Here is a 17,798-nt window from a genome sequence, read left to right as displayed (position 1 = left end):
TCTATATATATATATATATATATATATATATATATAAAATATATATTTACACACACACACACACACACACAATTTCAGTCGAGCTGAAATTGCTGGAAGCTGTGAGAACCATTATCCTGAATACAGGAGGAGTCAAGTTTTTTATGTTAAAACAATGTTTAATAAATACAATGTCATTTGAATCTACTCCTCCCTTTGCTGGGAACATGAGATGACGTGCGGACACCTCCTGGTACAGCGTCTGTATGGGATCACGTGTGTTTGTGGGTCCCGACTGCCGAATCGCTCACAGATCGTGGTCTTGAACTCGCCTATGGGGGTGGGGGTGGGGGTTTGGGTGAAACCCTGCGTCTCTCTAATAGAGCGATTTATTTCTCCTTAAAAAAAGGTTGAAAATGTATAAAAAATAAAAAAAAAGAATGAAAATGAATTACTCTTCAGCATTATAAATAAATATTTCTGGTACATTTGTACATAGTTGAAAGAGAAAACAACATACATAAGATGTAACAAAACAAAAAAAAGATATCACATGTCAAATGCACACCATTGTATATATATAACAGCGTCTGCAGACTCAGGCCAAAGATCATGACACGGCTATCTGCCAATCAGAAAGCAGACTGTGGGAGGAGTCAAAATAAAGAGCTCTAATAGGCACAGAGAATGAACAGTGTTATTGGCTGAGGGATTTATCAGTCACAGGTCAACCAGCGCGCATACACTTCAACATTAACACAAATGTTAAACACATCAAATTTTTCAAAATGGCCGAACGAACACTTTGGTCATGACTGTGGCCCCAACACGGATGAAACTGAATGGCCGTGCAGATGATGCAAAGCGCAAATTTAGAAAATGACGGCTAGTAGGGTTCGCTTAACAGTCTACACATTCGTAAGATGATCCCCATGGATAACGACAAATGATTTTGTTTGCTACGCAATTGAACAAGAACACAGATCCATTTGTCTGCTTTAAGGCTAATATCGAACTAAACGCACTAAACTTACATCTCCTCCACCAAATTTTAAAGGCTAACATGAAAATACATTCGAGTTTGTAAGGTTTTCCTTGTCATTTTTTTTTTTTTTTTCTCAAAGGAAAGCAAAAAGGTCTCGGCGGTGCTTATGCTAGGCATGGCTTCTGTCGCTCTACGATTCGACTGTTATGAATTCCCCCAGTTGCCCAGTCTGCGATTTTCAATGGTCGAAACGACTATGAATATTCATGTAGGACCACCGTTTACAAAAGTAATAGTAGTACTTACAGTTATAATTAAAAAAAAGTCACATATTTTTTTTGTTTTTCATTCCAAGTGATGCTACAAGGTCTAGCAAACGGCTAAGTATCTCTAAAGTCATCTCTTATGAATGCAAACAGTCTGTAAAGACAATCACATTTAAGTTTGATTCAGTAATCTCTCTGAGGGAAGTTCGTCAGTTCAGTGTCTAGGCCCTCGTGAGAGAGATATGACTAGGGCTCTTCAAGTTAGCCCTGTGCTCTGGTCCCTTACGGTAAAGAAAAATATATAATCGCCTTTCTTCACTCCATGCATATTCAGCATTTGGATTTATATAATTTCAGCTCCATCCAATAGGTTTCTTCCATTCGGAACTACGGAGTCTGGAGCAGCCGATCAGCGATCACTGGCCCATGACCTCTATGACATCGTCATCCGAGCTGCTCCCGCCGTTTTCCGCGAGCGAGTGGTGCGTGTCGGGGCGGCTGAATGCTGCCCCCAGCAGGCCGGAGGAAGAGAGGAAATTGGAGGAGTTGGAGGCAGAGGTTGGCGTAGAAGACAGGCCTCTGGGGTGTAGGGATCCTGCGAACAGCGGCTGGGAAAATGGTACCGGGAAGCTAGAGAGCATGCTTGCCATGCTAGGGTTTATCATGAAGGGTGGGAGCGAGGAAGAAGTGGAGGACGATGACGAACAGGGCACAGAGGATGAAGAAGAGGCCAGCATTCCAGCGTGGGTTGAGGATGTGGTGTTGGTCGAACAACTCGAGGAAAGAGTGCTGTTGGACGGGCCAAGTCCGAGCGGTTCAGTGGGGAACATTGCATGTAGGTCGCCCAGAGCCTGACCGGCTTGCTGTAGGAGGTGCGACCTGCCTCCAAGTGAGGGTGGAGTCATGTGACCCAGGGCACCCAGCAAGGCAGGGTTCAGCCCCATGGGCGTGAACCCAAACCCACTGCTTAGAGGAAATCCCGGGTAACTCCCGGGTGCACCGGCTGGCGTTGAGGTTCGTTTGCCACCAGGCTGTTTGGATGTCCGACTTTCCAAAAGCTTCCGCTTTAAAGTTTGAACATCCATAGATGATGCAATGTCATTGCTGAGCTGCCGGTGCTGGTCAGTGACGCGAACTGGGTGCTGGATGGGTCTGTCCGCTCCCGAGGGTTCGGGTGTTCCCGAAGACGGTAAGTTCTCTACTGCAGAAATGCTTTCTTTGTTGCTGTGGTATTCTCGGAGGAGCTCGGGGCTGTCTTGGGGCGAAGGGCGAGGCTGAGCCTCAGGGGTAAAACGTTTCGGCTCTTGAGGAGACGCACGACCATTACTGACAGAATGCAAGGAAGGGCCGGAATCCTCTGTGAGAAAGAAAGAGATTTTGTTAGTTTATGTTGATGTAGACTAATGGGTAAAGATCTGGAATGGTCAACGAAAGATTGTGGGTTCAATCCCCAGTAAAGGATTGATCCATCAACAAATCAACTCTGCAACTTTGATCAAGGTAGAGGTCTGTACACGTACATAAACTCCAAGCAATGGAGTACCACAAAATATAAAGACCCAAAGATTGGCTACAATGCTTAGCGCTTCAAATCGCGTTGTAATTACGGTCTTCAGACTACGCAGCGTGAACCCAAATAAGCACGGACCAACTGAAAGAAGCAGCCTATCAGTGGGTACCGAAAAGTCTTGGCTATTGGCTATATACAGTCCGCCCGTGCCTATTGATTCCCGACCTGCACCCGCACCGCAAATGACAATGTAAATATTATTCCACCCGTTACATCAAATATCAGCAGTTCACCTGTCGGGTACCCACGTGCAGAACTCTGCACCTTCCTATTGCCTCTACCGGCATGCTTTTACAAGCGGGACAAAACATGAAAGTTGTGGGCAGGAGCGTTACAAAATATACAGGGCATAATATTGCAGGAAAGAGACTAAAATATCCACCCCATACAGACCTCTAGATCAAGGCATACGAAACATTTTTAATTGGAATAATGTGCACAGATGAACTGAGCACATTAATGGTGTTTTTCAAGCAAGTCAGAATTTACAGAACTATCTACTTGCTGAAAAGTGCAATAAAAAAAGTATTGCAAATAATTGTTAATCTTTGATCTGGCATTTTGTTTCAAGACCGTGTCAAGCAAAGAAATGACTAAAAGTTTGGAAGCAAGAGATGTAAAAGTAGGAACATCCCACATCTGACTTAACATAATAACATAATAACAGACTATAAACTGGGGTCTTCAGCCTTAAGGTTATGCCAGACGAATTGCTAAATTACAAATTAGTAAATTAGTACACCTCTAGAAGCTGTGGCTGCTCCTTCAGATGGTCTTGGCTTTCCAGAGCGGATGGCAAATATCCTCCCATCATTGGTCCTTATGTATGTGCCTGCAGCGCAAATGACAGAATATGAAGCAAATAAACCTGACCTACAGTACAGTAAACATTCTCAACAGTTTTCTAAGGTACCTTTGGATCCTCGGATAACGTGAATACTCTCCCCTGCACCGATTCGGGCTTGGACATCTGTGCTGCTGTTTGACCCTGGGATCACAATATCTGAAAAGCAAAGACATGAAACCATGAAGAAACAAACCGAGAGACCTCAAACACAGCAAGAAGTAGCATGCACTACAAGTGAAAAGTCTGTACCAGTGGTGGTGACGACGCGCTGTACGTAAACGCCGGCCTTTTGCAGGTAGTTGACGGGGAATCCTGTGCTTGAACTGGGGACGCCCATGGGTACCTGGCGGGGCATCATGGGAATGGGCGTGGACTGAACTGGCCTCACGCTTGCGACTGGTTTCTCTTCTAAATGAGGTGGGGGCCGCCTGAAAAAAAGGTTTGGATAAGCAAACATCTAAGACTTAAACAGAACAGAACATGTTTTTTCTGTTTTGAACCCACCAGTTCCTCTGGCTAAAGGCAGGGATATTGGTGAGTCTCTGGTCACTAGCCGGGTAATAATGTGCGTAAGAGGGCCGTTGATACGGCACAGACGCCCGCTTCTCATCTTCATAGCTTTTCTTGGCTGCTCTCTTTTCTGCTTTGGTCAGTTTCAAATCCTTGCGGTCCATCAGGAGAGACTCATGATGGAATGGTTGCTGGTGTGAAAAACAGAGATGTTAGTATAGGTGACTGAATGACAAACGAAGCACAATATAATTAATATTCATGAACTAAGCCTTCAACGTATTTGTTTAAAATACTTCAATCTATCAACGTTTGCTGGTGTGAAATCCAGATCAACATGAGCTTATGTGACTGGACGCTCCAGGAAGGTTATGAATAAGCACAAGCAAAAGCCAATTAATATTCATGAGCAAAGCTTAGACCATAGTAGGATCTACAATATTTCAATTTATAAACATTTGCAGATTCAAATAAGGTTATTTGACTTGATGTTCCAGGAAGGTTACAAAGCAACTTCAGCACATTAATTAATATTCATGAGCTAAGCCTTCACCATTGTAGGATTTAGAATTTTGCTGGAATAGATTAATTCGGACAAGAAGCTGGTGTAGAAATCGGCTCATATGACTGGACACTCCAGGAAGTTACGAAGCAACTTCAGCACAATTAGCATTCATGAGCTAAGCCTTCGCTATTGTAGGATTTAGAATTTGTCTAGAGTACTTCAATTGATAAATGTTTACTGGAACGGAATTCAGACAAAAATTAGCTTATGAGATTAAATGTTTTATTAACCCACGCCTGTACAACCTAATTAATATTCGTAAACCATATTCTGCACCATAGCAGGATCCAGCATTTTCCCAGAATAGCGGAATTGTACAACAGTAGCTGGTCATGATTAAAAAAGACAGCTATGTCAGTGCAACCTACTTAATATTCATGAGCTAAGCTTTCACACAGTTGGATTCGGAATTTTTCGGAATATATTTTTAGAATAGTCACATTTTAAAAATAACGGCTGGTGTGGAAAGCAGACAAAGAAATTACCTTGGTTAAGAGGTGTGGATAAAACAGACAGGCTTGTTTAATGACGATCTCCATCTCCTCACTAGGGACCAGCTCTGAATGGCTGGTATCAGGCTCCTCCTCTACAAAGTGCAACAGAGACTCCACTTCTTTCCGCGTGAAGGTGAGGACCGGGTTCAAATCGTCCACGACTCGATCTGGCCAACGCACAATCATAACGTCAGAACTGTTCACAACATTGAGACCCAAAACACACCTTTCCGCCCTCTCTTACCAGACATGCCCTGCTTGGACACCTGACGGTCGTAGATCTTCTTCTCCAGTGTGAAGTCACACACTAGCCTGTAGATGTGGCAAGGCTTGTGCTGGCCGTAGCGATACACGCGGCAGACGGCCTGAGCGTCGTGACACGGGTTCCAAGAGGCATCGAAAACTACCACACGATTCGCACCAATCAGATTCACCCCCAAACATCCAGCCCTGTAAATACAGCAGCCTGTTAGTCCAGACCTCATCATTATCTGTGGAATATTGGAACATGCTGACAAACGTGCAAGTTCTTCACCTGGTGGACAGCAGGAAGACCCAGGCTTGGTTGTTCGCAGGGTCGTTAAACTGGTTGATGAGTCGTTCTCTCTCTGAAGATGATGTGCTCCCATCCAACCCTGCACAGGAGACATAAACAAGGTGAATTTACGAAATATACACACCCTAAACCATGACAAACCTTAGGCGAAGTTGATCTACAGGACACAGAAATTAAAACAAGGCTGAGAATATGGGCGTGTAGACAATATCATGACAAAAAGGGTACTTTGGAGGGGATAATTGTATATGGGGGTCCTTGGCAGTGTTATTTTAGTATCACTGATAATACTATTAGTTTTTTGTTAATATTTTGAATGAATTATTTTCACTTTCATTTTAAAGTTTTAGTAATTTTGCTGTTTTTTTCTTCTCTCATTTTTTATTTATTTATAAAATAATATTGTTTATAGTTTTAGTTTATTTAGTTTTAGTTATTTTAGTACTTCCTTGGCAACTAGCTGAAATAAGTTTATTTTATTTTAAGTAACGAAAAAGTAACGGTTTTATTTTTAATTCTCAGCTACCTGGTACTTGGCATCAAAACCTTTAATAACTCACTGTAGTAATTGATGTTCCGGACCCAGTTGTGCCCCCCAGTTTCTGTTTGGATCGGCATGGGCCTCCGACTCAGGAAATCTTCGATGACTGTGAGCGTTGATAAACTCTGACTGTAAGAATCACACACAGATAAATGAGCCAGTGTAAGCATTGACGTAACCGTAAAACAACAGCATGACTGACAGTTCAGGATGCTGAAGAAGAGATTCCAGATAAAAAGGCAAACATCTGTATACTGTCACACAAACATAGATTTCCCACCTGAACACAAGTATTTTATCTCCTCGGCTGACGCTGTCATCAATCAGGTGGAAAAGCAGAACCATCTTGGCCGAGTTCTCCAGAACACCCGTCTGGTAGTTGGTCATGATGTCTTTTGCCTAAAACGAGATTACGAAATGACATCATATCCATGAGCTCATTAACATATAACCACCAACATTGACATATCAACTGTTCGATTGTAACTCAAATCTATTCAGCAGCTTTGCACGGCAGCATTGTTTCTCATTTCACTCGCAAAGACAATGAGCAACCGTAACATTTACATACCGGATGTAAAAGACAGGATGTAAAATGTTCATGAAAACTAAATTAATATTGCGGCCTTATGTCTCACTTGGGACGAAGAGTATTAAGTTAGCTAATATTATACGTAAAAAATAAACTGCTTAAGGCAAATGAGAAAGTGCACAATGTGTCCTAGGGCTGCAAGTTTTGGGGGAAATATCTAATTGTGATTTTTCTAGTAAAGAAATTGTGATTTAAATTTAGAAAAAAAAAAAACAGTTTCACTGTGCTTGTATGTAGGGCTGGACAATTTGGCTAAAAATTTGTTTACCCATTCATAGGTGATGACTTGGTTGGCTTTCTCCTGTAAGGGGTTCAGGGGTCCCAGAGCCATGGCCATCTTGCTGTTGGCAGGGTCAGACGACTTGCCCTTCATTCCCGGTGCGGAGCAGCGGGTCCCGCTGGTGGAGTTGAGGTCATCCAGGTCAAGATCCTGCTCATTGGCCAGATTTTCCTTCTGCAGAGCTTCGTACAAAACGTCTGGATGATTCCAGATCTACAGGACGCACAAAATACAGATGTGAGCACATCGACCACTATATAACAACAGACGGTGTGTTTGGGGTCTCCATACCTTGCAGCAAACACAGAAAGCTTTAAGCGGGTTGAGTCCGAGCCATCCGCTGTTTCCCGCCTCCCTGAAGCGGTTCATGAACTCCGTATAGAGCGCCCTCTGCAGGCGAGACAGTCGTACCAGAATCACATGCTCCTCTTTCGGCGGCAGCTGCTCCCGGAGAACATCGTGACCTCGTCTGCGAAGGTAGAAAACAGTTTAGCTTGATTTTTGGTCCATCTAAAAAAACGGTTGAGTCGAAGCCATAGCCTTGCGGGCAGCGCTCCGCTATAACGCAACAGCTCTTTGGGCAACCAGAGTTTGCCTCCGGCCTCATGGTCCTTTCCTGATCCCGTGCCCCTATAGCTTACGGTCTCTCCAATATAACAGCGGATACATAAATAAAGTACTTTTATTTAGTAAATAAAAATTTAACTTATATTTACTTGATAAGCAAAAATTGTGATAAAGAATTATTATTCTTAGATATAATATATTAAAACAATAAGAATAATGTAAATGTTAATAAATGTAATAATAATAAAATAAATGTAAGAATATTAAATAAAAGAACAAACATTTAATAATAATAATTATATGTAAACAATAATGAATATCAATTATTATTATTAATAATAATAAATATAAACAATCCATTTACAAACAAACATTAATATTCAATGTAATAATAATATACAAACAATAAATATTAAATAAATACATGTAAACAATAAATATTTAATAACAAATAAATGTAAACCAAATTAAATATTTATTTAAAATAACAAAAAATAAATATTTAATAATAAATGTAAATATTAAATGTTTATTAATAATAATAGTAATAATAATTAAACAATAATAAAATAAATCTAAACAAAACCTATAATAATTATATATAAACAATCATAATTTAAAAAAATCTAATATTAACAATAATAAGTAAATAATAATAATAATATATTTTCACAAACCAACAATAATAAATTCTAATTAATAACAACAACAACTCACCTCTGCACGAAGCCCTCCAGCAGACTGTGCAGGACGTGGCTCCTGTATCTCATGAGCTGGACGTCCTGTGGCGTGCTGTCGATACACTGACCGTTCAGAATGGGCCGCTCGAACATGTTACTAAACTCCTGCCGTGTACCGAGGAAATCGGGCCGGACGAAATCCACCATGCACCAGTACTCGATCAGGTTATTTTGCAGTGGGTATCCGGTGAGAACCACCCGTCGCCGTGACCGGATGTTCTTCAGGGCCTGGGAGGTGCTGGCGTGACAGTTTTTAATGCGGTGACCCTCATCACAAATGACGACATCCGGACCAGGCCGCGAAATCGCTCTTTCAATCCCTGAAGATCACAGACGAGACAAGAACATTTGTTTTAGACCACAGCTGAAGTAGATGCAATGCAGTTTCCACCCGCAGAACCCCGACAGACCTTTCATGAGCTCTTGCTGACGGTCCTCCTCGTCCAGGTCAATAATTACAGGACCCGCGGGTTTCTTGGACTTCCTCTTGCGGCCAGTCACAAAGCTCTTTTTGAGCGACATCAGGCGGTACATCTCATAGCCCATTAGCAGCACCCCTCCGCCACGAGTCCAGTCCTCCACCACCTTGGCCCGGGCCACTGTGGTTCTGGTCCAAATGAACGAAATACATGAACATTTCGGCAGAAGATGCTACAAGCAACTTATAGTGCATTCAATATCTGTATGTGAGTTCCTTAGTGTTGCTAGCAACTTTAGCAAAACTACAGATATTCATTAACTCTTAAATCATCAAAAAACATAAAATCATTGACAACAAAGATCCCAAACATATAGTGTGATTTGTTTTTCCTTTTTGCAGGTAAATCTCACTTTTTTTTTTTATTGTATAATTATGTTTTGCATAAAGAATATATAGCCTATATATATCCTATATAGCCATGTGACATTATTTACTATGACAATGAAGCACAAAAGCTGGTGCGGCGTTCATACTTGTGCTCATCATTGAGGATGTGAACCTTAAAGGTTCGAGGTAAAACCTGGGCTGGATCTGTGTCGGGGGGAAGGGACTCAGCAGCAGGCAGCCAGAGATTAAACTCAGCCAGCCAGTTTTGTAGTGTATTCACCTGGAGAAGAGAGGAACGATGAGACGCAAACCCCTCAGACATTAGTATTTAATCTAATCCCTGAAAACGCCACTCACAGGTACAATGGCGAGGACAGTTTTGGCTCCAGTGTGGCGCAGTAGGATGTCGATAAAGGAGATGACCTGTAGGGTTTTGCCCAGGCCCATACTGTGAGCCAGAATACAGCCGAAGCCACTGCTGCTCTTGTAGCGCTCAAGAGACTCCACCAGGTTATCATACAGAAAACGGATGCCGCCGATCTGACAGAGAAAGGGAGAGACATTGAAAATGGATTCCATGTCCAACTAAAATAGAAAAATACTGGAAAAATGTTAATTTAATGGCATAATGTGTGAACCTGGTGTGGTTTAACAGCGCCGGCGAGCTGCGGGGCGAGGAACAGGTCCTCCTCTTCTCCAGGGTGGTTGATATTGACCAGCACCCTTCCCTGGGCATCCGGTAGATTGATGGCGTCGTTTACATGAGACCCGCTACTCTCCTCCGGGCCGGGAGTGATAGAGCGATCTTCGTGGTTGTCCTCCTCGCTGCTTATCCGCATGGCATCTTCATCACCTGAACTCAACTCAATCACATCTGGAACAATGGAACAGAAAGGAACATCAATATACCTAAACCTCATTGCAAGATCAATTTAGAAGACATTTTTTATTAATTTTTTTAAGACTTATTTTTCACTCAGAGAAATATATATACATACACACATACATATGTAAATAATAAACTGTAAATAGTATTATATATATATATATATATATATATATATATATATATTTTTTTTTTTTTTTTTTTTTTTTTTTACATATATATTAAACATTTATCACATAATACATAAAACATTTATTTACATATATATTATTGCTACCATTATTATTATAAATTATTAATCATTTATTATAAAAAAATATACTAAATTGTTGTGTATATAATGTAAGCAATACAACATTAAAATGTAATATATATATCTTTTGTAATAACTTTTCTTCATTATGAATTTATTTTATTATTTACATATATTAATTAAACATTTATTTACCTATATATTTTTATTTTTATTATTAATTAACATATATTACATATAATAAATGTTATATATACACAATTTATTATTTACATATATTATTGCTATTATCATTACTAACTATTAAACATTTATTATAAAGTAATATATATTATACTAATATATATATATATACAAAACAATTATTATAATACATATTTAATAATAAACATTATTATTTTTATTATTTCATTCATTTGTTTCTCACATTTTTTGTGTATATAATGAAAGTATATATATCATTATAATAACAATGATAATAAATAAATAATAATAAATGTTTGAGATTTGCTTAAAATATATTTTGCATATTTATCATATAAATCCTTATAATATTAAATGTATGTAAATAATAATAATAAATAAAAATGTCATTAATATAAATAACAATACTCTTTTATATTGCAGTGTGTTTATGTTGAGTTTACCATCTCTGAGGTCAGGTAGCTGAGGGGGCGGGGCTTCTTTAGGCTCACCCTCGTCTCCACTGCTGTCCAGACAGATCACTTCCTGTTTGAGACCCGGCACTGCAGTGGACAGATCTGACAGCAGCGACACAACACAACCAATTAACTAAGTACATTACAAACGGTGAAAGAGGAGGAGCGGGCGGAACAGCCGAGTCTCACCGGCGTGAAGCGGGAAGTCTTTCCGCTGCTGTTCGAGACGCCGCCGTCTCTCAAGCTCCTCCTGCTGGGCGGCTTTGGTTCCCGCTTCCAGCTGATGCTCCGTGAGGAGCTTCCTGCAAGCCGGAGGGGAGAGATGCAATTAGATAAATGATCTTTATTATAAGTGTAACAGGGATCAACAAACAAGCAGGGCGGGTTTTGGACCAATGAGATTCAGTGTCTGGGCGAATCCTCCCAGAATATGATCAAAATTTCTTGTTGTGTGATGCTTAGCGTGTCTGGTTTTACAGTGTGTAATTGTGTTTAACAGTGGAATTTGTGACGAAAAACGTCCCATAATGCTGTACAAAGAATTCCACTAATCAGAGAGTTGTGGCGAGCAAATCACGCCAAAATAGCTCTTTAGTTCCAAGTGATCGAGTCAGTCTCGCAAAGCTGTCAAAATACTTATATATTTGTATATGTATATGTATATATACATAATTAAAATATATTAATCATTTTATAATTCACTGTTGTTTTTACTTTGATTATGTCATTCTCAATGCTTCAGGGGATTGTAGTTCTCTCCTTCACTTAAGCCGTTAAGTACACAGTTAAGTAATCAACGTCTCTTTTTATCCAAACACTTTTTGCTTCAAATCAAAAGTTCATAATGTTGTGATTCACCGCGTAGCCGGTTGGTTTGGTTCATGGCAAATAACGCTTTAAAGGCCTGTTCACACCGGGACGAATTTCGCGCGCGATATTCGCCGCCGTTTAACGCCTCGTGACTAAACAAAGGGCGCCAATGTGAGTGTGCACACCGACGCGAAAAACGCCACGCGTAAAAGCGTCATTTTTTAAAAAACGCCTCGGGTTTGTTTTTTTGGTTTGACGCGCCGCGTCAAAAACCATCCGACCAATGAGATTGGCGCTTTTGTTCACGTGTCTGGAGCTTCTGAAGTTACAGTAAAACACAACTTGGGGGCGCTCAAACACAAAACGGTCTTGCCGAGCACACATGCGTAACGGCGAAGAAGATATATGCCAAGTAGCGTCTAAACACTGCCGGGAAGAAATAAGACTAGGAAGATGCAAGGCAAGATGAATGTAGAGCTGCTGGTCTCGTTGGTGTCGGAACATAAAGAACTATGACAAACGCGACAGCAACTACAAAAATCTTGATAAAAGAGAACTGTTATGGAGTGGTATTAAGCGCCATCTAATGTCAGGGAATGAATTTGCATGTTCACTCGGCTCATCGTCAGCGAAAATCACTTGGGTGTGAACACAAAAAACGCGTTGAAAAACGCTGGCGAATAACGCGCGCCGATATTCGTCCCGATGTGTACGGGCCTTAACAAAATCCCCACACTCTTAAAAATAAAGGTTCTTTTTGTTACTGATGTTTACAACAACTTTTAACATCCATGGAACCTTTTCAGTGCACACAAGGTTCTTTATAGTGGAAAAAGGTTATTTGGATTATTAAAATGTTCTTCACACTAAGAAAAAATGGTTCTTTAAAGAACTGTCCACTGAAAGGTTCTTAAATGGTTCTTCTATGGCGTGTGAAAACCCTTTTGGAACCTTTATGTATGGGAGAATGAACTACTTCCCGGAAACAAAGGCACTATAAAACTAGGCGGGGCCTAATGCACGCTGTTATTAAATGAAGCTCAATACCGGATGTTCCTCCTCAAGTGAGCAGGTTTGGAGGTTTTGGACTTCTTCTTCATGCTGTTGGCAGACGTGTTGCTGCGGCTGTCCGGGCTGGACGCGGGTTGAGAGCCGGGCCGTGATGACGTCTGTGAGGTGGACGAGGGTTGGGAGGGCGGCCGGGACAAGCGGTCAGGGCTTGAGTCTCTAGAATTAGGCGAGGTAGGTGCTGGGCTGGCCGGATCTCTTTGATCCTCGGCCTCCGGGCTCTCGGGCTGGTCTGTTGAGAGAAAATACCAAGCGATCAATAATTCATTTCCAGCCAGAAAGCCAAGCGCACGCATTAGCGATGATGATGATGATGATGATGCCAGACAGAAGCTTGATGCTTTTAAATGTATTAATCAATGCAAGTTCAAACTCAAAAAGGTATTTGCATGATAAAATAATGGTTAAAAAGCTGGCATGAATTGAAAAGATGCTCACCGCCTGCATCTTCCTCATCATCCCCATCATTTTCTCCATCCTCTTCCTCCTCCATCTCCTCTTCCTCCTCGCTGTTAAGGCTGGGCTCCAGGTCGCTCCCTGAGATCGCCTCTTCTGACATGGCGTCCCCTGGGTCTCCAAGAGCATTACTTACACATCTTCATTCAGACCACCTGAACAGCAAACACACATTATATCATTAGACACTGCCGTTCAAAAGTTTGGAGAATGTACAATTTTTAAAAAAGAAATTCATATTCAGCAAGGATGCCTTAAATTGATCAAAAAGTGTCAGTAAAGACATTTATAATGTTACAAAAGATTTCTATTTCAAAATAAATGCTTTTTGAACATTCTATTCATCAAAGAATCCTGAAAAAAAATGTATAACCGTTTCCACACAAATAATAAACAGCTAAAACAACTATAAAAAAACTCATATCATATTAGAATGATTTCTGAAGGCTCATGTGACACTGAAGAATGGAGTAATGATGCTTTGATCACAGGATTACATTTTAATATATATTCAAATGGAAAACAGTTATTTTAAATTGTAATATAATTTCACAATATTATTGTTTTTACTATTTTTTTAATCAAATAAATGCAGCCTTTTTCTGTTGCGTATATTTTCCATTTATTAACTGCCTTGTCAAAAAAAAAGTAACTTTTAATATCTTTATTTTTTTTTTAAATGGGCAATAAATGTTGCTTGGGTACAAAATAAATCAATGATCAGTTTTAATTTTTAGCAATGAATTTTTATATTTGCTAGATGCATTTATATGGTTAAATATCTGTTTTCTTCACAACATTTGTTTGTTGTTCAGCAAAAAAGTATTATTTTTGCAGAAAAAGAAAATTTGCAACAAGCTAGAAATTATACAGCTATGAATGAAGTAAATCTAAAAAATAAATCATAAACCTACTGGAAAAATGATAGCATACAATGAAAAACAAAGCGAAAGGTTTGAAGTTTGAAGTCGACACGTGATTCTTTTCTTACTGATGCTTTCAAGACTATTGCAAATAATTCTTGCACAATAATCTATGTTTGCAAGCTACACAACATTATAAAATCAGCTAAATTTGCAACAGCCACAACATAGAATAAGTCTGAAACGTTAAGGCATTAAAAACAGACAAATCAGATCAACGTATGTAAAACTATTCAGTACAATAGCAATGCAGAACTGGCCCCAAACTTGTGAATTTCAATCTCTGAATAAAAACAAACAAAATAAATGGTCACCCACAACACTTTATGGTTCGTGTTCAGCTGAACTAGTAAATGAAAGCAAAATATTGTAACTACCACACAAAGTTAACACAGAATTCAGGGTTGTGTAATTCACTTTAAACTGTCCGATTCTCAGCGTTAACCAAAATCTGAGCAAAATCACGACTCAAAAAAAAACAAAAAAACAGTTCAAGAACAGGAGAACAAAGAGCAACCACAGAACTCCAATCAAAAAAAGTGTTGAGAGAAGAAACAGAAAGAACTAGAAGAAGAAAAAAACAGAAGGGAGCAAGAGATTCAGGCCTGCTTACATAAGCAGGGTTATATAAGAGAAGGCAGCGAGCGGTGTGTGTGAATGTAGGCCACGCTGGCCGTGACACACTGACACATTCACACACACCGTACAGCTCAAGCACAGCCTGTTCCACAACAACCTGCACCTTCAGACACACACGCTTGCTTCGCTTCAGTTCAAGCAAGCAATAACGTCAATACAGCGCTCATTATAAGCCGTAGAACTTTAATGAAACACAAAATTAATATTGTCCAAAGTGCTTTTTCCTGTAAACTGAAAGTGAATGAAGTCGGACGCTGTCAAAACATCAAAACTGACAATGAAAGCATCATAAAGTGGCTACAGGACTCAAGTCCTCCTCAGTCATAGACTGTTTTTATGGTATGGTTTTTGTGTATATGCATGATTTATAAAACTTTATTATAAACTTTAAGATACGATAAAATATGAATAGTATTTTATTGTATTATAATTACATTACAGCTGTTCCAACAACAACAAAAAAAGAGCTGAAATACAATGACTTTCAATGAAACCAGATGTTGAATTCAGCTGGAAGCTGTTCAGATCTATTCAGTAGAGTATTAATCAGCTTTACATATTTGTATTTCCCTATATCTATCTTATCACTTTATTACACACAAAGCAAAGCATTGCAGACCCACTGATCTCGACTCTCTCTAATCTCTAATTTACATAGAAATCGAGCACAGAAACCAACCCAAACATGTTTGATTAAATAGCCCTTTAAATCCATCATTGCATTATGAGAGTGACTGTGTGTGTAAAATGAAACTGAAGCTCGTGAAGATTATTCTGAACCTGCGCTTGACACACACCGCTATCTTCATATAAAACCACGAACCCACATCATATTTCATTACACTAGGTATATATTAACGTATTTTGACATCGTACATCACACAGAAATGTTTCAAAGCGCTTTCGTGGACTGAAGTGAATGAGGCACATTTACATAACTGTACTTGACCAGCAGCGCCGCTAAGAGAAGAACAACCAGCCTGAAAACTCACCCAACGTCCACAATATGAGCACAAAACCACGCTAGACTAGCACATCTGGATGTTTAGTATCGCATTATACGCGTTATGTGTAAAACACGACATTGTTTCAAGCCTACCGAGCGCGCTAGCTGTTAGCGCATTAGCACGAGCGCGCGATGCTCTCTTTTGTTGACGTTAGCTTCCGCGCTAACTCTGCCGATATATAACTGACACAACACATCATCGCCACTTACACATGCGCGTGCGGTGTTAAATCAACGTCTTACCTTTTTACACCCTTTTTAGGAACCCGCGGCTGAGCTGTGGTTCATTGAAGAGTTAATATTCTTTTTAGTAATACTCACTGATTCTTTTATTTTAACTATGAATTGTGCACGAGCACCGACCTCAAACGCCCGTCCAGGCGCACCGACGGGGTCTAATGGTTCCGCTCTTCATACGGTCCGGGGGGCTGAATGTCATTGAGTGTTTCATAACCACTTAGATGGTTGCATAAAAGTAAATACAACAAGGTGGGGTGTTGTGTAAATGCCTAGAATAATCCGGCTGGATGACTTACAAAAGGAAGTTTCAGACAAGACTGTCAGTCACAGTTTAGCCTACATTCTTATACTTTCATTTATTTGTCATTTTGGCATGTATCTTTCTAATATTTAGTACATACACACGTTTTGATGGTTTAAATATTATATGAAATGATTGCATACATATAAAACAGTATATTTTGTGCATGTTATATAATTTATTATATAATTAGGAAGCATATTATAAAACTGCAATGTTAAGGAACATGTTGTGTAAATACTTAAAATAATCTATATTGAAGGCTTTTTACTTGAGCCTGTTTTATTATAAATATTATATTATATAATTATAAAACAATATAACTTATCATGTAATAACAGGCTTTAATTAATATATCATAATTTATGGATACAAATCATGTATTCTTTTTTCTTATTTTTCATTATCATATATATATATTTCACTTTAGCCTCTATTATTATAAATATCATATTATTTTGTAATTTATAATGTAGATGGTTGCCTATAATGTCATGATGATAATAAAATACTTTCATTAATAGTATAATATTTTTGTATACTGTATTATTTTGTACTTTATAATGTAATTTGAGTCATATTACAATCATATTATAATGTAATACTTTTTACTTATTGTATTTTTTGCATTTTAGCACATATCTTTATAATATTTTTAAAATATTCTTATATAATCTAAAATATTATTGTTAGATATATATAGTAAATGTATAATATTTTGTGTACAAATAAGTTATATTTCATATATTTAAAGTGCATGCTATTCATTATGTAACTTATTATGTAATTAGGAAGCATTTATGGCATGTTATGAAACAGCAATGCTCTCAAAAAGGTTTCTTATTGTGTAAATCTCAAGAATAATCAAACTAGACGACTTTTAAAATGTAGTTTAAGACAAAAAAAGAATGTAGTTTTAAACCCTTATAATAAAAAATAAATAAATTGTAAATATTATTATACATATATGTTGCATATTATTACTACTGATTCTAAATGCCCCAAATTGAATTTTCCTTGGCCATGATGATAAACTATACAAACACATCGCTTGTTGAAATCGCTTTGCTGAAAGGTATTTAAACAAATACTTATGTAATGCTTAAGGAATATGTCCCGTATTGATTGTTTAGATTGAGATATAGCAAAATCACATACAAATACACCGTAAAACAAACAAACAAAAAAAACATTAAAAGAATAAATAAACTGTTACGAAACTAGAACCATTTTTATGTCATAGATGTAAGTTGAACT

At 38.8% G+C, this 17,798-nt stretch overlaps 1 protein-coding gene across 1 annotated transcript; it reads right to left on the bottom strand.

Moving 5' to 3' along the window:
* Nucleotides 1-143: 143 nt before the first annotated feature.
* rad54l2 (RAD54 like 2) lies at nucleotides 144-16,384 on the bottom strand. Its single transcript, XM_081384285.1, has 22 exons — nucleotides 16,244-16,384; nucleotides 13,415-13,587; nucleotides 12,956-13,208; nucleotides 11,288-11,400; nucleotides 11,087-11,200; nucleotides 9,939-10,174; nucleotides 9,658-9,840; nucleotides 9,447-9,580; nucleotides 8,903-9,099; nucleotides 8,470-8,812; nucleotides 7,477-7,654; nucleotides 7,174-7,398; nucleotides 6,594-6,712; nucleotides 6,333-6,442; nucleotides 5,752-5,851; nucleotides 5,461-5,666; nucleotides 5,208-5,383; nucleotides 4,152-4,348; nucleotides 3,897-4,075; nucleotides 3,714-3,803; nucleotides 3,543-3,632; nucleotides 144-2,587 (listed from the first exon to the last, which is right to left on the bottom strand). The coding sequence occupies exons 2-22, from the start codon at nucleotides 13,533-13,535 to the stop codon at nucleotides 1,647-1,649; spliced, it is 4,305 nt and encodes a 1,434-aa protein (XP_081240411.1). The 5' UTR covers nucleotides 13,536-13,587; nucleotides 16,244-16,384; the 3' UTR covers nucleotides 144-1,646.
* Between the last annotated feature and the right edge of the window lie 1,414 nt (nucleotides 16,385-17,798).

Source organism: Scardinius erythrophthalmus (genome assembly GCF_964197995.2).
Source record: "Scardinius erythrophthalmus genome assembly, chromosome: 14".
NCBI classification, from domain to species: Eukaryota; Metazoa; Chordata; class Actinopteri; order Cypriniformes; family Leuciscidae; genus Scardinius; species Scardinius erythrophthalmus.
Note: the sequence above shows the minus strand (reverse complement) of the source record. Positions and strands in the feature narration are given on the sequence as shown.

What these genes read in the sequence shown, in the direction of transcription:
- rad54l2 (XM_081384285.1), bottom strand. Translation starts at nt 13,535, where the DNA reads ATGTCAGAAGAGGCGATCTCAGGGAGCGACCTGGAGCCCAGCCTTAAC. An exon ending in GATAAAATACTTGTGTTCAG is followed by an intron (nt 6,443 to 6,593) that starts GTGGGAAATCTA and finishes TGATTCTTACAG; the next exon opens with TCAGAGTTTATCAACGCTCA. An exon ending in AGCAGCCACAGCTTCTAGAG is followed by an intron (nt 2,588 to 3,542) that starts GTGTACTAATTT and finishes TCTTTCTCACAG; the next exon opens with AGGATTCCGGCCCTTCCTTG.